The 18,868-nt window shown below is 50.4% G+C and overlaps 1 protein-coding gene across 1 annotated transcript in view; it reads left to right on the top strand.

Moving 5' to 3' along the window:
* Positions 1-59: 59 nt before the first annotated feature.
* The window catches only part of EFL1 (elongation factor like GTPase 1), a 115,924-nt gene continuing 97,115 nt past the window's right edge, over positions 60-18,868 (top strand). Inside the window, exons 1-4 of the mRNA XM_046008407.1 lie at positions 60-184; positions 753-862; positions 3,719-3,786; positions 9,612-9,696. Of these exons, the coding sequence (XP_045864363.1) occupies positions 772-862; positions 3,719-3,786; positions 9,612-9,696 (244 nt within the window). The 5' untranslated portion in view covers positions 60-184; positions 753-771. The remainder of the gene's footprint in view (positions 185-752; positions 863-3,718; positions 3,787-9,611; positions 9,697-18,868) is intronic.

Raw genomic sequence — 18,868 nt, 5'->3', positions numbered from 1 at the left:
GGCGCCGGCTTCCGGCGCGTCAGAGGCGCGCGCGGGTCAGAGGTCGTGCGCCGCCGGCCCCGCCCCCCGCGCGCGCGTCCGGGACCGCAGGGCATTCGGCGCCTGCGACGCGTGCGGGGCGGCCGGGCGAGGGCAGAGCGGGGCCGAGCCGGACGGAGCTGGACGGGCGGCGCGGCCGCAGCCGGTGAGTGTGTGGCCGCGCGATCCCGGGACAGCGAACGCGGGGCCCCAGGGAGGGGAAGGGACCGTGCAGTGGGGGCTGACCTTCCTTTCCGGAGCGCGGTGGTGCCCCTGCCTGGTGAGGGAGCGTGTGAGCCGGAACTTTCTTGGGGCGCCGCGGGCGGTGCTGGAGCCGGGAGTTTGGTCTCGGGTGAGCGCGGGCGCGAGTGCCAGAACGAGGGGCGGGAGGGAGAGGCGTCCGCGTCTTCCCTCCCTCCTGCCGACGGCCCTTCCCACGGGGGACAGTCGCCTGGGGGGGCCTGTCTGGCGGCAGTTACTGGTGTCCCCGCCCCGGCGAGCTCCCGGATCCCTCGCGCCCGCCCAGCCCCAGAGGGCGATGCCGGCGTGCTGTGGCCTGCGATTCCGAGCGGACCGGACTTGGGCCTGGGTGGGTGTGTCCCCTTCCGCGGACGTTCCTTGGTTCCCAGCTTCAGGGACTGACAAGTCCTGTCAGCTCCCACGGGAGAGGAAGAAAAAGCGTCCTGCCCCGATCTTGGGGCGTGCGCCATGTGTGACGCTTACCTGCTTTTTAGTCACAGGAAATAAGGGACCATGGTGCTCAACAGTTTGGATAAGATGATTCACCTGCAGAAGAAGACTGCTAACATCAGGAACATCTGCGTTTTGGCTCACGTTGACCACGGTAAGACTCCTTTCTCAGTGCGCTGTTTTCAGGAGTTAAGGGGCGGTGACCCCACATGTGTCAGAAGCCAGTGTGACTTTAGAAGTTTAATGACTTTACGGACGCTCGCCATAAAGCTTTTCAAGCCAACGCAGCTAACTAGTGGTTAGCATTCTTTTATGCTGTGTTTCATTGTTTCATATTTTTTAAATTATATTTTTAAAGATTTTTATTGATTTATTTATTGGAGAGACAGAGAAAGCAGGTGGGGGCAGGGGGAGAGACTCTCAAGGGGACTCCCCGCTGAGCAGGGGAGCAGGGGTCCCGACACCCAGATCCAGAGGTGGGGCTCAGTCCCATGACCCTGAGATCATGACCTGAGCTGAGACCAACAGTTGGATGCTCAACCGACTGAGCTCCAGTATCCCTGTGTCATTGCTTTTTAAAATGAGAACTTGAGTTTTTGTTGAAGTGAACGTTTTTGAAGTGGATTTGTAATATAAAAAGTCTGTAGTCTCGACATGATGTCTTCAGAGCCTGTGTTAGGGGATTCTGTTCAACTCATCAGGTCTGTACTGAACATCTGTTAAATTCAAGTTGCTCTGCTCCGTACGTCGGAAGGTCGGAACTTACAAAGAGGGCAGCAGTCGAGCTCTAGAGGAGATTTGGGGGTTGAAGCAGCACACGGTGAGGGGCAGACGGGACTCTGAGGGGCGGGAGAACTGGGGGATTGGGAAGGCAGGAATCGGCTAGGAAGAGGCTTCACGCTCTATTTAGTATTAAAGGTGACCCTTGAAGGGAGACTCAAGCTGGCAGGTGGGCATACGTTCCAAGTGGGAGTAGCATCGGTGGGGAAGAAGGAAATGTGGGGGATGGAAGCACAGCTCATGGGGAGGAGGGAGGTAGCTAATGGGTGGTGTGTGTGCTTCTGACACACTGCTCTCACGCTGTCACATCGCTTGCTGCCCTTGATTTCAAACTCCTTCTTAATTCGGGTACCCACAAGGTGATAGGAGGGCGTGTGTGAAGTGAGATCTCTTACCCGACAGGCAGGCTGGGTCAGGGCTCCTAGAGCCCTTCATGTCAGCTGGGCACCAGGCTTAGGGTTAAGGGCTCCAGTCCTGGAGTTGGACAGCCTGAGTTCAAACTCCATTTCACGTCACTTCACCTTTCTGAGCTTCAGTAAGCAACGCCTAGAGTGGGCTGTGGATCCTTCCTACCCTGCAGGATTGTGGGGGATGAAATGAGGTGATCATGAGAAGTCATTGGCTGGTACACGCTTTATTGTGAAGGCGATCATTTACATTTATTATTAGGTTGTAGGGAGCCATTGGGAGAAGGAAACAAAGCAGGGCTGTTGTAACCAGCACATTAGAAAGACGAGTCGGGTGGACCTGTTCATGTGCACTGAGAGGCAGAGGAGAGGTTAGTGAGGCGGCTGTTGCCACTGAGGCAGGAGCTGCGGGCTAGCGTGCGGACTGCGGGAAGGAGAAGTGGTGGCGCACGAGGTCACCGAAGCCAGCCGAGAGTGCGTGTACGTACAGATCCATCACTGACCCTCTGCCCTCTTGAGTTTTCATAACGACTCTGCTCACATTTTGAGGACCTGAGGTCTGACAAAAGCTTTTCTTCTTTTGCTTTGTGAATTAAATCATATGGTGTCTGGTCCTAGGGATACAGGACCTAGGGATACAGCCAGAGTGCAGAAAGATGGTGCTTTCTGGGCTCTTCACCCTCCAGGGGGTACATGCTTGCCATGCTGAGAATGAGTTCTACAGCATCGGATCGTAGGGAAGTGGCGCCCTGGGATTGTGCGGACACCGAGGTGTCCATCCCCAGCGGACGACACGTTAAAGCCCTTCAGTGCTCCCACTGTTGCCTTCTGGTTTGTACTGTTAGAGATTCATAGCTTTGCTCAAGTCCCCAGAGTGTTCTAGGACTCATTGGTTGTAAAGACCCTCCTTTTGCTGCTTCAGCCCAGGTGCAGTAACTGTGTAAGCCGCGCTCTTGAAACAAAGTGATCTGCTGCTTCAAGTTGCGTGGACTTCGTAAAACCTTTATGAAACTCTGGGTGTGTACTTGGGTATGCAGGGGCTTTTTTATTACATGGTGGCTCCCTGGCTTCTGGCCGGCTCCCAGGTAACCGGGAGTGGCTGCAGTGTAGCTGGTCCCCTCACAGTACGAGCTGAGGGCACATTCTCTGAATTTCCTTGTTAAGTATTTTCTTAGTTTAACTGGCAAACACCAGCCAAGGCCATACGTGGGGAAATACGGCAGAACATTAGCTCTGTTTCTTGGCGGTAGTTTACCCGGGATGCCGTTGAGAGACGAAAACGAGTGCTCTGCTGTGCAGTTGCCGTTCTGAGCTACCAGGAGCGGCAGGTGACAGCATGATCACTGTCACGGGTACCAGATAAGTGAGGATCACGATGAGCTGGGTCCAGTTCTTGGAGGACAGAGATTTACCACCTACGTAAACGTTGTTCATCAGATGATCTCTGTTGATTGGCACGGCGGCTTCTTCATCACCCAGGAGTCTGCGTTTGAATCTACGCATGATGCCTCTGTTTAAAAAAAAAAAAATTCTACCCTGGGGTTGGGGGGGAGTCACTTGACAACTTTTCAGGTGAGGGCGATGGGCTCCCTTGGGATGGAGGTACCGATGACAGCACTTTGAGCGCTCGAGTCTGCGTCCGTCCAGGTGGTGTTCTGTTCCGAAGTCCGAGTGCTCATTAGGTCTTGCTGCGCTCTGTGTAGGTAAATAGGAAATCTTTGTGAAACCAGTTCTCACGGTCAGAAGATAGCTCTGTAAGTGCGGTACATCTCCCTTCCTGTTTAGAAAAAGAGAGATTCGAATGAATGTTGTTGTTTTAACAGGAAAAACTACTCTGGCTGACTGTCTCATATCCAGCAATGGAATCATCTCCAGCCGCCTGGCAGGCAAGGTGAGTTGTTCTATTTGATGACTACTTGTTGCCTTTCAGTAAGCATTAGCTGTCTACAATGTGGCGTGTTCTTAGAGATCCCAAAAAAGTGTAAAGTACAGTTTATGTGTCTAAGAAGCTGCTAATCTGTTTAGCAAGATAAAATAGATGTTGGGAAAAACTTCATCTTATATTGCTTTATATGAACATCTTACAAATGCAAAACGAGTTTTTGCAAGAAGTCCAGTGATAGCCTGGCACAAGTGTGGAAGATTGCACAGAGGACGAGATTCTTCCTGGGGATGAGTTGTGTGGATTGAAGAGAAGGCGGAGAGTGTCCGGTGGGGGACAGGTGGGTAAAGGTGATCGAGGATAATTTGTGTGTTGTGCTTGCTGTGAGTAGGGCGTTTGCCAGAAATAACTACCAGGAGAGGAAAAAATCGGGGGTGGCGAGGATGTGTTGGGTCATAGAAGAACTTGAAGGCAAACTCCAGTACCAAGGGAGGGCTCCCAAAATCTGAGCATCATGATGAAAAAAGTGTTTTAGGGAATGAAATGAAAGAGACACTGTTTCCAGCTGTGAGTGAAAGGACATGGACTGAGTTACTGGCCGTAGAGAAATGGAGGTGTTCCTTCCTTTTATGAATTTAGGACACAATGAGCAGAAGTTATCAGGTGACTGGGAACGGAGAGGAGAGCAGGTAGGGAAGCAGAAATGAATAGGAAGGTAGCTGTAGGAGACCGGTGTCGGAATTGCGCATCAGAGGCAGGTGGCGTGGGGACTAGCCTAAGGGGCCACGTGAAGGGAGCGAGGAAACAGGCTGAGCGAGATAAGGAACCGCTTGTGTTTTTTCTACCTGAGAAGTTTGAAAAGTGCAATAGCTCTAAAGTAGACAGAAGGAAGTAATAAAGCGCACGTTAATGAAGTAGAAAACAGGTATTTTATAGAAAAGGTCAATGAAGCCGGAGTCAGTTCTTGGAAAAGATTGACATAACCAACACCTGCGAGACAGTAAAGGTAGACACAGGCCATTGCACACGTAAAGAGGGTGGGACCTCCGTTCACAGTGGTGCTCGGGACGGGTTCATGAAGTGGAACGTGCTCCACGCCAGCAGACACAAGGTGGGGGTCATAGGGAAACTGCGAGTGAGTGTGTTGGGGGTGGTGTTTGAGAGCGTCTGTACTCTGATCAGTTCTGTGAACTTAACATTTCTCTGGAAAGATAGTCTATTGAAAACTATTAGCAATACAGACAGTTCTGGTCATCTTTTAACACGAGTGATAAATATCTCGGAAAACTGATGAAGAAGAAAGGCAAGGAAGAGGTGCAAGCTGCTAGGGGAGAAGGTGCTGCCGGAATGGGGAAGGTGCGGGAGGGTCAGGACAGGCAACTGCCCAGCAACAGGCTTGGAGATGGAGAGCTGTGACTCCCGGGGTGGGGTCAGGAAGAAAGAGGAAATAGATGCTCCAGAAACGGAATTTGTTGGCCAAAATCTTTCCGCAAAATCCAGATGGTTTAACTCTCATTCTGCCACACATTCAGAGGACAGAGGCTCTCAGTTCCACTCACCCATTCCAGAGCACAGCAGGGAAGAAGCAGGGAAGACTCTCCAGCTCCCCACCTTGATTCCCGAGGTCAGCAAGGGTAATGATGCAGGATGGGACAGTCCGGCGACCGCCGTGTGATGGGAGAGGCAGCAGTTGAACCGTTACTAAGAAACAATCTGGAATTGTATAAAGAGCTAGTTTTTCATTGCCTGATAGTTTATCACGAAGAGTTTAAGATTGCTTTAACACATTTCACCATGTTAAGAGGTGAATGGTAGAAAGTTATGATCATTTCAGGAGATGCAGAAAACGTAATAGAATTTAATATCCTTTTTGATAAAACCTCTTAGCGAAGTAGGCATAGAAGGGAATTTCTGCAGTGTGATATGGAGTACTTAGAAAAAAATCATTCTGGGGCGCCTGGGTGGCTCACTGGGTTAAGCCTCTTCCTTCGGCTTAGGTTATGATCTCAGGGTCCTGGGATCGAGCCCTGCATCGGGCTTTCTGCTCAGCAGGGAGTCTGCTTCCCTACCTCTCTCTCTGCTTGCCTCTCTGCCTACTTGTGATCTCTGTCTGTCAAATAAATAAATAAAATCTTTAAGAAAAAAATTAAAGAGGGGCGCCAGGGTGGCTCAGTGGGTTAAAGCCTCTGCCTTCGGCTCAGGTCATGATCCCAGCGTCCTGGGATCGAGCCCCGCATCAGGCTCTCTGCTCGGCAGGGAGCCTGCTTCCTTCTCTCTCTGCCTGCCTCTCTGCCTACTTGTGATCTCTGTGTCAAATAAATAAGTAGAATCTTTAAAAAAAAAAAAAAAAGAAAAAAATTAAAGAAACTATAGAAAAACTGTAGAAAAAAAAATCATTCTGTATCCTTAATGACGCAGTGTTGACATTTTTGCGTTTCTGTTCAGGAATAAGGCAAGAGCAGCTGTTTCTCCCTTCTGCTCATTGTGTTACAGCTCTGCTCTCTGCTGCCCTAGAGGTTCTGCTGCAACAGTAAAGCAAAAAATAAAAGTAGGGGTTTTAGAAGGGGTGTTGTAACTTTGTAGAAAACTCAGCAGAGTATACAGATAAATTGCTAGGATATTAATAAGAATGTAGCAGCCTCCAGGATACAAAAGTCGTTGAAAAGAGTATGCATGAGCAGCATGCAGGAAATACAATATAGCAGTCACACGGCATCAAGAACGGGCCTGCGAGGTACTGGGGAGAGTGAACGAATGGAGAGCTAGCTAGACCGGTGCTCACAGGTTGTGGGCTCAGTGTTTTTAAAATGACGGCTTTTTTTTGAATGCTGACTTATAAGCAGTTCTTGTTTTTATTTTTATTTTTTAGTTTATTTTTTAAACAGGTATCTTATTTTATCTGAGTGGGAGTAATATCTAGCCACATCTTCAAGAGACGGTCTTTTCCCAACATTCTTCTGGTTCTTCAAGCTTCTGTTTCTCTTACTTTTTATTTTTATTTTAAACTTATTTTTTAAATTTCTTTTCAGTGTAAAAATTTCAGGTTTTATAAAATTTAAGTGTGACGTGCTGGTTCTAGAACGCTGGAGGACAGAGGGCGGTAATGGGTGGTCTGTAAAGACATGTCTCACGAAGAGCAGGGTGTGCAGTGCGTCTCACTGGAGAGCAGGACTTACTAGGAAGTAAGTAATTATAGCAATAGCTCGTGGTTTGCAGTTGGCTGAGGCGTAAAATTGACCGGGGGCCCAGAATAGCAGGCCTGGAAACGGGTCCTGATTTACCACAGAGCTGGCATTTCTGATCTGTAGGGAAAAGACGAGCCTCTCCCGATGTCCTCGGACGGTGGGTTGTCTCTGGAAAGTACATAAAATTGAACATCTGCCTAATACTGCACACAGAAATCAGTAGCTTGTAAGTTAAAACACTTATATGTGAGAGGCAAAATCATAAAACTTGTAGAAAATAATACAGGGCAATACTTTTATGACCTTAAGAGAAGATTTCTTCTATAAGACAAAGAAGTACATACCATCATGTACTACCATTTGAACAACTCTACATTAAAACTAAGAACCATCTGTTTTTCAGGGAGACCCCATAAAGAAAGTGAAAGACAGGCCTGGTACCCGCGGGGGAAATAACGACACATAATTGACCGAGGTCTAATATTCAGAGACTATAAATGATTTACCCAAAACAGAACAGATCTGTAGTACAACACCTTAAAAAAATGGAGAAACCTCTTGAACAGGAAACTCACGATAAAACCCCACTGATAATCGGAGAGGTGTGAATTAGAAAAATGCTGTCATCTGTGTGATTTAAAAAACAGGCTGCAAAAAAACCAAACCAAAACAAAACAAAAAACCAACCATCCAACCCAACAAACAGGCTGCCCATTTCCGGTGCGGCCGAGGTGGCAGAGTGGGAGAGGCTCCGACCGCTCCTTGGAGCATGGGACGGTTCAGGCTCCTCGAAAGACAACATGGAAGCAGCTAGGACCGTCGAAGATGCGTGCACTTCTTGGTGGGCATCCACCCAGAAGAGACAGATGTCCAGCTGTTAGTGACAGCTTAGTGGTAGTTTAGAAATCTAGAATCCATCCACCTGTCCCAGGGATCTGTGTGGTGGAATCCTGCCTTAATGGAAATGAAGGAACGAGGACTCCATCCATCAGAATGAACCAATCTCAGGGACAGGATACTGAGCAGAGACAAAGTGACGGTACCGTGTACGTGTGTGTGTATGTAGGGTATTAATTCTGTTCATCCGAGGACTAAAACCTGCAACTCTTAATGATACGTTTCTTGGTGAGCCACACATTTTTAAAAATTATAAAGAAAGCAACTGAGTGAACAGGGCAAGATTTAGGATAGTAGTTACCTGTGAGCCGGGAGCACAGGGGGACATGAAAAGTAACGTAAATCTTTGTTTTCTTTCTTAAATAGGATGGTACACACACGGTGTTCGCTGTATTGGTACTGTTTTTGCTGTACACGTTTTCTGTCAACTCAGTGCTTAAAAACACGTGGAGAAGAATGAGCAGGGACTGAGACTTTGGAGGGAGGCCTCAGAGGTCCGAGAGGTGAAGGGGGACCAGCAGACCAGAACAGAGCTAGGAAGGGAGCTAGGCGATTGCGGACTTCTGGAAGGATCTTGTGTGTGTGTGTGTGTGTGTGTGTGTGTGTGTGTGTGTGTATGCACACCCGCACGCAAGGCTCCGTAGCTGTGCCGGTCTGGGGCCACGTTGACGTCAGGAAGACGCAAGAGCAGAAAGGATGATTGGGTTTGGCCGGAGGTCTCTGGAGCTTCCAGGAATTTGGCTTATTTGGGGCGTGGAAGGCTGTCAGCGGGTGAAGGGTCGATGTGGGATGAGTCAGCGTGGCAGTCGCACATCAGTCAGTTACTCCCAGAGCATCTGAACGAGAGAAGTGAGTCCAGGTAAAGGTGAAGAATTTTTCGAAGACACCATGGCGAGAAGTGAGGCAGGGCAAGGGACGGCCGCCTGCAGAGGGAGGGAGGAAGTCAGTAGGCGCGCAGGGCCGCAGGCGTGCAGAGGAGCGGTGGCTCCACAGGTCAAGCCGCATCGGTGTCCACGTGCTGTGGCGCCCGGAGAGTGAGGTGCGGGCCCTCGTTTGTGGCCGTACGCTGATGAAAGCCATCGGCTAGCTGCTCATGTCAGAAATACCTTCCACCATACCATTCTTTCTCTAAAAACGTGTTTAAAACCTGCCAATCTGGGGAAAAGAGTGAAGGCTGCTCATGTTTCTGGAGACCTTCTGTTTAGTCTTTGTCGGGACTTTGTCAAGCAACCCAGGAGTCAGGAAGGACCAGCTCTGGTCTGGATGTGCAGAAGGAACCCCTGCAAATCCCGCCTTCTGGGACTCGTTCGCAGAGTACCTGCTCTTTCCTGCCCAGCTGTGAATGAGCCGCACTCGGGGGCGGGGGAGTGCAGTACTGGGACACATCAGAGAGTTCTCCAGCGCTTTCCCATTTGTAAAACATACGGAGAGCTTTTAGTGTAAAAATGATGTGTTTAAATCAAAAGTCCAACTCGGTCCATTTTAGTGTTAAGATTCTCATTCACGGGGTGCCTGGGTGGCTCAGTGGGTTAAGCCTCTGCCTTCGGCTCAGTTTGTGATTCCAGGATCCTGGGATTGAGCCCCGCGTCGGGCTCTCTGCTCAGCGGGGAGCCTGCTTCCTCCTCTCTCTCTGCCTGCCTCTCTGCCTCCTTGTGATCTCTGTCTAATAAATAAATAAATAAATAAATCTTAAAAAAAAAAAAAGATTCTCATTCACTGGGCAGTAAGGATGCGTATGTCGTGTTTTCACAGTTAAGGTACATGGACAGCCGAGAGGACGAGCAGGTTCGAGGGATCACTATGAAATCCAGCGCCATTTCCCTGCATTACACGACAGGTAAATTGTGTTTTAAAGAAAAACCATTCTGTATCGTCAGTGTCCTTCTTTCTCTTTCTGAGTTAATTGCGTGCCTCAGTTTCTTTGCTTTATAGTCCACACATTTCATTCTGGCCTCCAGATGATCTGTTGTCAGAGACAGGCTGTCCAGACTTGGATGCGGATGGGGACCTCTGACGGGCTTGAGGGCGAAGAACGGGCAGTTCCCACCTGCCCCCACCCACCCAGGCGACTGTATGAATTTCTTCCCAAGGATGGTGGAGAGTGTCAGGACTTTGCTGGCTCAGCCGTAGTGTTCCATTTCCTGTCGGGATCCTTATTCTGTCCTGTGGCCTCAGGGTTGGATTTAGAACCTTGAATGGGTTGCCATGACCGTTACAGCTTCCTGTGCCCAAATCAGATGCCATTTTCACGGTAATGCAGGAATTTATGCGACAGAAATAGTCTTACAAGTCTGTGAGGTATATAGTCAGGGATGTTCACCAAAATGTTTGTATGAGTTCATAAAATGCCAGCAACCTTTATGTCTGTTTCTGGAAAATGGTCAAGTCTGCTGATGCATCTTTGCCGTGAAGAGCATGCAGCTGTCAAACACCTGTTGGATCTGTGTGTGATAAGACAGGAAAAATACGTCGAGACAAAACGTAAGTCTCATAGTAAATACTTGTATGATAAGAGGGTGTTTGGTAATAAAATATGTGTGTAGCTAGATGTCTGGAAGGGGACACACTAAAACCTCAACACCAGTTATCTCCAGGGGCTGAGTTATGTGAAACTCACATTTCCTAAAATATTTATTTTTGTACTCCTTGGAAATTTTACACAGAGTGTGTATTTTTATAATTGGAAGGAAATAATAAAGATGTATCTCGTTTCCCTAAGTGGCTGATCTGTGGTTCGTCTTTACGGTGCCCTCGCTCTGCCACTGGCACCGGGGAACCTTCCGCACAAGGCACAACTCTCTTCTCTTCGACGTCCGTCTGCCAGATATTTTTGTACTAAACCAGTTTTGAAGCTCTTCCTAATGTTTAATGTTTAAAGTAATGCCTTATCTTTTTAAAAATACCTCGCATGTTTTAAGGGGCGTGCCCCCCTCGTACGGTGTGGGCCAGTGCTCCGCTTACTTACGTCTCCCGTTTTTTCTTGCAGACTCGGAGAGGTTCGTAGCCTTCCTCTCCACACTCATGCCATCAGTCTGTTTTTCTTTGACAGTTCCTCTAGTTGTCAGTTTTCATTGGTGCCTCTGAGTTTTGTCTCCAGTTTTGCGGCCCCCTTTTTAACCGTTTTATTAAGGTTTACGTTATATCACATAACACCCATTCCAATTCACTTGTCTCTCGGGCATAGTGTTGTAGGAGGATGGCTGTAAGACCCTGGGAATGGAATGGTCTCACCTCTGCTTTGCTGACCTCTGACCTTGGGCACCTTGTTCTCAGAATGTTTTAGATAATGCTTTCTTATTTATTTGTCAGAGAAATCACAAGTAGGCAGAGAGGCAGGCAGAGAGGAGGAAACAGGCTCCCTGCTGAGCAGAGAGCCCAATGCGGGGCTCGATCCCAGGACCCTGAGATGATGACCTGAGCCAAACGCAGAGGCTTTAACCCACTGAGCCACCCAGGTACACCCCACCCCTTTTCTTTTATTTATTTATTTGACAGAGATCACAAGTAGGCAGAGAGGCAGGGAGCCAGGAGTGGGGAGGAAGTAGGCTCCCTCCTGAGCAGAGAGCCCGATGTGGGGCTCGATCCCAGGACCCTTAGATCATGACCTGGGCCAAAGGCAGAGGCTTAACCCACTGAGCCACCGAGGCACCTCTGGATATGCTTTCTTGACTGCACAGAACCAAGACTTCAGCTCGCTTGTGCTGGGGTGGGATGGCTTATTGAAAGCCTCTGTGTAATAGAATGTTGGAGACAGTATGCATGAAAACCAAGAAAAAGAGGAGCATCATTGAGTGACAGCACATAGAAATCGAAGCCGGATGTTGATTCTGGATCAAAGATGGCCCTAGAAACCACCAGAATAACTTAATGGTTTTTCTTTCTGGAATTCCACTTTTATCCCTGCATCTCGTTCTCTGTCCTTGTCTCCATCACTCTGTAAGTCTTTCTTTATTTCGTAGCTTTTTCCTACTCTTAGTGTCCCCATCTTCATAAACTAACTTTGCCCTGACCTCGCATCTCAACTCCCGTCCCTTTTTCTCACCCTCTTTCCATTGCTTACTGCTGCTTTGCCGTGTCTTTCTGGTCACACGTTCTCAGGAGCAGGAAGTGGCCCAGCTTATTTTTAATGCCGGGCCCTGGCAGAGGTTGTGCCTACGGATTGGCCACCCTTGGGTTGGAAGGTTACCTGGTGGGTGGTGCCTGGAGTGGAGTCCCAGCTTATGCGCTGTGTCTGTGAACGTGACCGCCTAGAGGGGCTCGGGCGCAGGCGGCTGCCACACCTGACGATTGGCGCAGAGCCTCCTTTCCCCACCTGCAAAATGGGAGTAGAAGTCGGAGGTGTTGAGTGAGGCACGTGCTGTCGGAACGCCTCTGAGATAAGAACGTTCTCACTTGTATCTCAGTGCTTACTCTCTGCAACAGGGTATCCCTGCTGTGAAGGTGCAGTGATCCTAAGGGGACCTCTTCCCGGAGGAGGCGAACCTGTTGGTTGAAGAAACTCCACACATGGTTTTTACTTCCCCATGTCTTCCCCTTCCCACCCCCTGCCAAATCACCTCTTCGTTAGGAATCTCTGCATTAAATGTTAATTAAGTCTGTTCTGGTTCCGACTCTTGATTCAGCTGGCTTTCAAAAAATTTTTCATATCCTTATTTGGGTTGAAAGGGTATTTTTCTAGTTTAAAGTAAACATGCTTACAAAACCCAAGTATCTTAGACAAACGGTGTGGAAACCGCAGGTATGTTGTAGAAGATGATACTTACCATTTTCCAGGGACCTGGTTCTTCCTTGAGAAAGTGGAGCTTCTCATGTTTACCTCGGTGACCAGAATTTGCTACAAATGTTGGACCCGCATTGTTGAACCTTGTTATTTCCCTGTCTCTTAGCTCTCTTTGTCCTTCCCACAAGGATACCATCTACTTACCTAGTCATTTCAAGAGTTAGGAAATACTGTACATAGTACATTGTACTAAAAAAAATCCTAGGGGGATGTAATTCCTTTGAATCTGTTAGCCCAGGATTCAGATAAAGATGAGAGAAATGTCTTTTTTTTTTTTTTTAAGATTTTTATTTATTTACTTGACAGAGATCACAAGTAGGCAGAGAGGCAGGCAGAGAGAGAGGAGGAAGCAGGCTCCCTGCTGAGCAGAGAGCCCGATGCGGGGCTCGATCCCAGGAACCTGGGATCATGACCTGAGCCGAAGGCAGAGGCTTAATCCACTGAGTCACGTAAGTTGAAGCTCATGGAGTGTTCTTCAAATGGTCTCAAGGCATATCGCTGCCGTTCCCGCTGTGTAGCCATTCTTTGTACCTGCGAATACCTATTACTACGGCAAGAACTTCTGAAATGAAGTGGGCATTCTAACTCATCTTTTTAAGATTTCTAAATGCATTTACAAATTTATATCTATTACAGAAAACTCAGTGTATTAGAGAACCTACAGCAAAACACAGGAATGAAATAAAAATCACCCACAATTTTCCACATTATGTTTTCAGTTTATGCATCCAATCCAAACATCATTTTGTGTGTGTGTGTGCCCGTGCACACAATCTGAGGTAAGCGTCTAACTTAACTTTTCCCCAGATCATTAATTACTTCTCACGGCCCCAGTCAAACGTGATTAGTAAGTCGCATGTTACTAGTTCTCGGTGTGGGGTTGGTGTCGACACGGGCGCCGGAGCAAGCAGGCTGGAGGGTGAATGAATTGTACCCACCCCTGACATCCACCGCCCCCCCCAGCCCCCAGGTGGGGGCAGACACCATTCAGCTCCGGCTAACTGATGCTCTGTGGGAATCTGCTTTTTTCAAGAGAAGTTGGCATCGAGCTTTTGGTAAAATCTTCCAGGTTTTAAGCTATTGGCAGCTTCTTGACAAGTTCATGAAACCCCCTGTGGAAGAAATTGCCGCAGGTTCTAACTCGCAGCTTTCGGTTTGTAGCGTGAGGATCAAGGGGCGCTGACGGCTTGGTTCAGTGAGACACTCAGCATTCATCCCCGAGGGAGCCGCGTGGACCTTGGAGGCCAAGGACAGCTTCTGTGCGGGCTCCTGGGTCTTAATCTGCAGAGACGGGGCCAGCGGGAGACCGAGTCCTGCCACCCACGCACAGGCCAGGCCGGCGTGTGCGGGAAAGTCGTCTTCCTGAGATGCAGTGGCTTCCCTTTCCTTCTGGAACTGTGAGCGGCAACGGACGGTCCCAATTACTGTCCTGTTTGTGGGACTGGGGCTAGGAGGGAGGGGTTCCATCGTCTGTTCCTTGTTTGACTGAAGGTCAGACTGTTTTCCCTTAAGATCATGCTTTTCTTTGCGGAGCATCCGTTGATGCTGGGTGTCAGAACTCGGGTGCGCGATGGTTTGGTTCGAAGCCGAGGCCTCATGCAAGTGGTTTCGTGTGCAGTCCTCACAGCAGCCCCGTGAGATGGGAGCTACCCTCATTTTACACACACCCAGAGTGGGTTCAGGACCTTTCCCATGGACGGAGGGTTTGGCGTGTTGGCAGTGGTCCTGGGAACCAGATGATTCTGTTTCTAGCTTGTTCACTTGGACCAGGAGTCTCTTGGAGGCCGGTCAGTCCAGACCATGGCTGATGGCGCTTGACCGGTGCCTCTGTCCCGTCCACGAGGGACTGCCGGGGCTGCGTACAGACACCCGGCGGCCGCACTGCCTGCATCCCTGCTGTCCTCGGTCTCCGCCGGGATGGGAGCCTCTCGGCCTTCTCTTCCGCACTGATGTTCACACCCTCCCTCAACCTCCTGCTGTTCCGGGATGGGAGCCTCCTGGCCTTCTCTTCCGCCTGTGTCTCTGATGTTCACACCCTCCCTCAACCTCCTGCTGTTCCCTTCCTTCCCAAAACCTACTCTGTACGTGTTCCAAGGGAAACAAGCATCTCTGTATCCTCCGCGTCTTTCTGTTGATGTCGTCGGCACCGCTGCAGGCCTGGCGGTTTTCCCAGGACGCTGCCCTCCCTGGACACATTCTTCCTTGCTCTGTCCGTCGCCGGGTTGAGATACGGGGTTGCCATTCTCTTCGTGCCCCGGTTCTAGTTCAAAGCTTCATTCTTCCAGCCTTGTTTTAAAACCCTCCTCTCTTTTGAGATTCACACAGTCTAACTGTTCCCCTCTTTCTTGTCCTTGTCAGCTTCTGAGGACGGTGCAAGCTCATTAGTGATGTTGGCACCTGGTTTCTCATTTTCCTTTTTACCCCAATCTGCCAAGGTAGCTTTTACCATTCCTGACAACGAGCCCTCTGAGGGCGTGCGGCGGCCGTGTGTAGATCACTTCGCCCGCTCACTGTCACACTCCTTTCCGCGTGTTGGCGTCGCCTGGAACCGCCCAGCTTGGACGGTTGGACTCCTTCCCCGCAGTGTCCGATCCTGCTCTGTCATCTGGGGGGCGAAGTTCCCATTCTCCGACTTCAGCAAGTTCACCAGCTCCCAGAGCCCCGTCCGCGTCCTGCATTCACTGCCCACCTCTGACAGCCCAGACCGGTCACCTCCCTAACGGTCCCTCCAGGAGCCTCAGTTTCTTTGCCTTCTGTCGTCTGTCCCCGAGCAAGACTATAACCCTGGGCAGAGCTAGCGCTCCGGTTCCTCCTTCCTCGTCTGGGCTGGTGCTCCGGGTGCTGGCACACTTCCCTCTGCTGGGTCTGCTGTGTTCTCTGGCAGGTCATTTAAAGCTCCTTCCTTCCAGCTCGCCTCCTTCCCCCTCCCTTGCAATCCCAGCAGACATCTCCCCACGGACTGGTTTTAGATCTCCGCTCGGTCTCCTGTCGGCATGGAAGATGTGTGCCCTGGGCTTGGCTCCTCCTCTCCTGTATCTTCACTGACACTTGACCGTCAGCGTTCAAGGATGCTCCCTGCAGTCTGTCTCACCCTGAAAACACATGCTTGTTCATCCTTCTAGCTGTACGTGCCCCTGCCCCGTCTTGGTTGGGGGCGTGCGGCTGTCTCTCTTCCGGAGGCTCTGGCAGTCGGACCTGTGCCTTACAGTGATGACATGTATGGGCTGTATGAAACTGAGTACAAGATAGCCCTTGGTCTCTGACTTTCTCCGGAACAAAGATTCTGAGCAGGTTGCCAAGGTTTGGAACCCTGACGTAGGTTCCAAGAAATGAACGTCAACCTTTTTTATTTTTTTACACAAGGCTTCTTTATTCTGCTTCTTATTATATTCTTCTAGGCAAAAATGCCAGTAAGTAGAAAGGTCAAGACAGTGTAGACGTGTAATTGCTAGATTTCCTACCCACGCAACAGGATTTCAAAGGTGGTGAGGTTCCTAGTGATGTCGAGTTCGGGGTGTGGCCCCGGGACCGAGTGGCCAGCACGGATGGGCCTGGGGAGAAACACCACCAGCCAGTGAGGACGACCGTAGTCAGAGGTGGCCTGTGGGTGGTCTTTGTTTCATGTTGGTGGTGGAGGGTCTCCAGAGGACTTGGGGATGGAGCCGTGCAGCAGGAAACGTCGTTTGTTCGCCATTCGTGCTTGTCTGTGGGTCATGGTCTCGCTTCTCCCTAAACCACCTCATTTCTGACACTTACACCGTCAGATCAACCACCCGCTGCTGCTGCTTGTAACACCTACTCGCGAAGACCCACTCAGCTGTCCCGCCGAGACCTCTTACCGTGCCGGCAAGCGGGAGATGAGACGCGTCGCCCAGTTCTGTGAAACGAGCCACATCCGTGGATTTACAGCCTTACACACCAGCTTAAAACAGAAAGGGATGGTAGTGGCATTTCCTGTGGAAACTTCCTGTGGAAACTCCTGCGGTTGCCACATAATTGGGGCCTAACTTGTCCGTAAATGTCGTGTGTTCTGTAAGAACTGTGCTGGGGAGCACGTTCTCACGTGGCCCGGGTTTTGTCCGTGTTCCTGACACGGTGGTCGTGCGGCGCGGCGCTCTCCTAGTGTGCCGAAGCAGAGGAGACCCTCGCGTGAGGTGTGGGTCTTCGTCCGCGACCGGGGGGACATCTCTCTGTTTGAAGGCGCGTCGGCTCCCGTCGGCTCTCCGTGTGCGCGCACTCGCCAGCACCTCCCGTGTCGGGAAATTGAACTGGACCTCACGCGAGGTTTTGCTCTTCACAGAGGAGACCTTCAGCAGGCACTGGCGACAGGTGTGCCCCTTCCGAGACACAGTTGCCCGTGGCCTCTAATCCTGGGGGACTCATGGGCCAGGGACGGATGCTTCCCCTAACTCTGGGAGCAGACACTGGACGACAGCTGCCTCATGTGGAAAAAAAAATTGGATCGGTGCCTGCTGATTAGATCAGTCCCTGAAAGGACGAGATGTGTTTTGGAATGTCGGGAAAGGGTGGCTTAATGCCTTAGCAGGTGTCAATCCCATAAGCACCTTAGGACCGTGTGGCGAATCAGAAAGGTTGTTTCGCATGCCTCGAAATTATAATTTCCCGTGGCAGGAGTAGTGATATCTACTGTGATAAACGCCATGCCTGGTTTTTTTTTTTTTGTTTTGAGTGTGTGTGTGCGTGTGATCCTAACGCACACAGTGGCAGATGGCTTTCAGGGAAGCCCGTCTTCAAGAGGCGTGGTGTGGCTGAAGACAGCAGAAGAGTTGGGTTTATGGGCGTTTCCCTCTGCTGGATACTGGACTTCTCTCCCCTACCTTTGAAATCCAGTTTGAAGTTACTTGGAAAGAGGGAAGATAAAACCAGTGGAAGCCAGACACTGGCTCTGTGCTGAGCTCTGTGCTTACCAGCTGTGGGCGTGCCCGCCGCCTGAAGCCCTTCTCACCATCAGATCCATTTGGGAAGTCAGACAGGCTTCTTTATTACAGACCTTCTCTGAGCCTTTAGTACATACGTGTGTCGTGCACCTCTTCCTCACCCTGAGCCCCCCTCCACTGCGTTTCCCCAAAGTTTCAATCACGCAGTCTTACTTCTCACTTTGCCTGTTTGTAGGTGAAAACACTTGGTGTGTCTCTAGCTTTCTGTTGTCTTGGAGACCTGCACCTGCTGTCCTTGAATGAGTGTCCAGGGGTCTAGAATTGGGTACTCAGTTAGAGGAGGGTAGGTGGGGGATGGATAGGTGGATTGGTGGGTAAGTATGTTTGCTTCTCTGGGTGTCATCTAAAGGGTCTGTAACCCCAATTAAAGGCAAAAGAACTGTTGTGTAGGAAGCCCGAAGGTTCTCTATGGGCGCGTCTTACGTTCTGTAGAGGGCCCGACAGCAGACCCAGGCTCTGGAAGTTCTGTGTCAGGCCCTGCTGTTGTCAGGCAGGTGGGCGAGCACTTCCACTTCTCCCGCACCGGCATCTGGCTGTCATCCCCACGAACGAGCAAGTGGTTCGTTCGAGCCACACCGGCTCCTCCTGGTGTGACGTTGCGAACATCTCTTCCGTCTGGGGGCATGTTTCTCTATGGAGTGAAGGGTTAGGCCGGGAAAATGTGGAGAGAGTTTAGGAATCTCACGGCTTCTCTATTTTACCTGAAGGGAGCTGGTAGGACCTTAGGCCCTGTTCGTGCTGCTCGTTTTCCTTCGGCTCATTTGGTAGAGAGCAGTGGGCTTATACCAAAGGGCACTGTGAGCCCTGGCAGTAAAAGGCTCCACTGAGGCCCAGGGGCCACCGTCCCAGGGCACTGGGTTTTTGACGTCTTTGGTTTTCCCTGGAGATGTCCACAGTCCTCTCTGGTTGGAGCCTTCCCCGGTGGGCCTGGCAGAGCCAGGATTCCTTATAACGCAGCTTGCACGAGAAGACCTGGGACAGGTTGGCGGGAGGCGGTTGGTGTGTAAGAAGCAGCCCGCTGCTCACTGGTGGCGTTCTCTGCCGCTGAGCCCTGGTGCACTTTGGAATCCTTGACCTCGTGTTTAGGAATTCACTCCCAGTGGGCTCTTGACATGTGAGATGAACTTGATGCCATCTTGAGTGGCGTGGTTCAAGGTATGTCTTTGGAGTTAGATGGGTTTGAACTTCTACTCTACCATTTTGAATTGTTTGACCTCAGGCGGTTTACTTCGGAGTTGGGTTCCGGTTTAGATGGCCTCGAGAAACTTTTG

The sequence above is a fragment of the Meles meles genome, chromosome 6 (assembly GCF_922984935.1).
Source record: "Meles meles chromosome 6, mMelMel3.1 paternal haplotype, whole genome shotgun sequence".
NCBI lineage: Eukaryota > Metazoa > Chordata > Mammalia > Carnivora > Mustelidae > Meles > Meles meles.
This window is presented reverse-complemented; position numbering and strand designations above follow the sequence as displayed.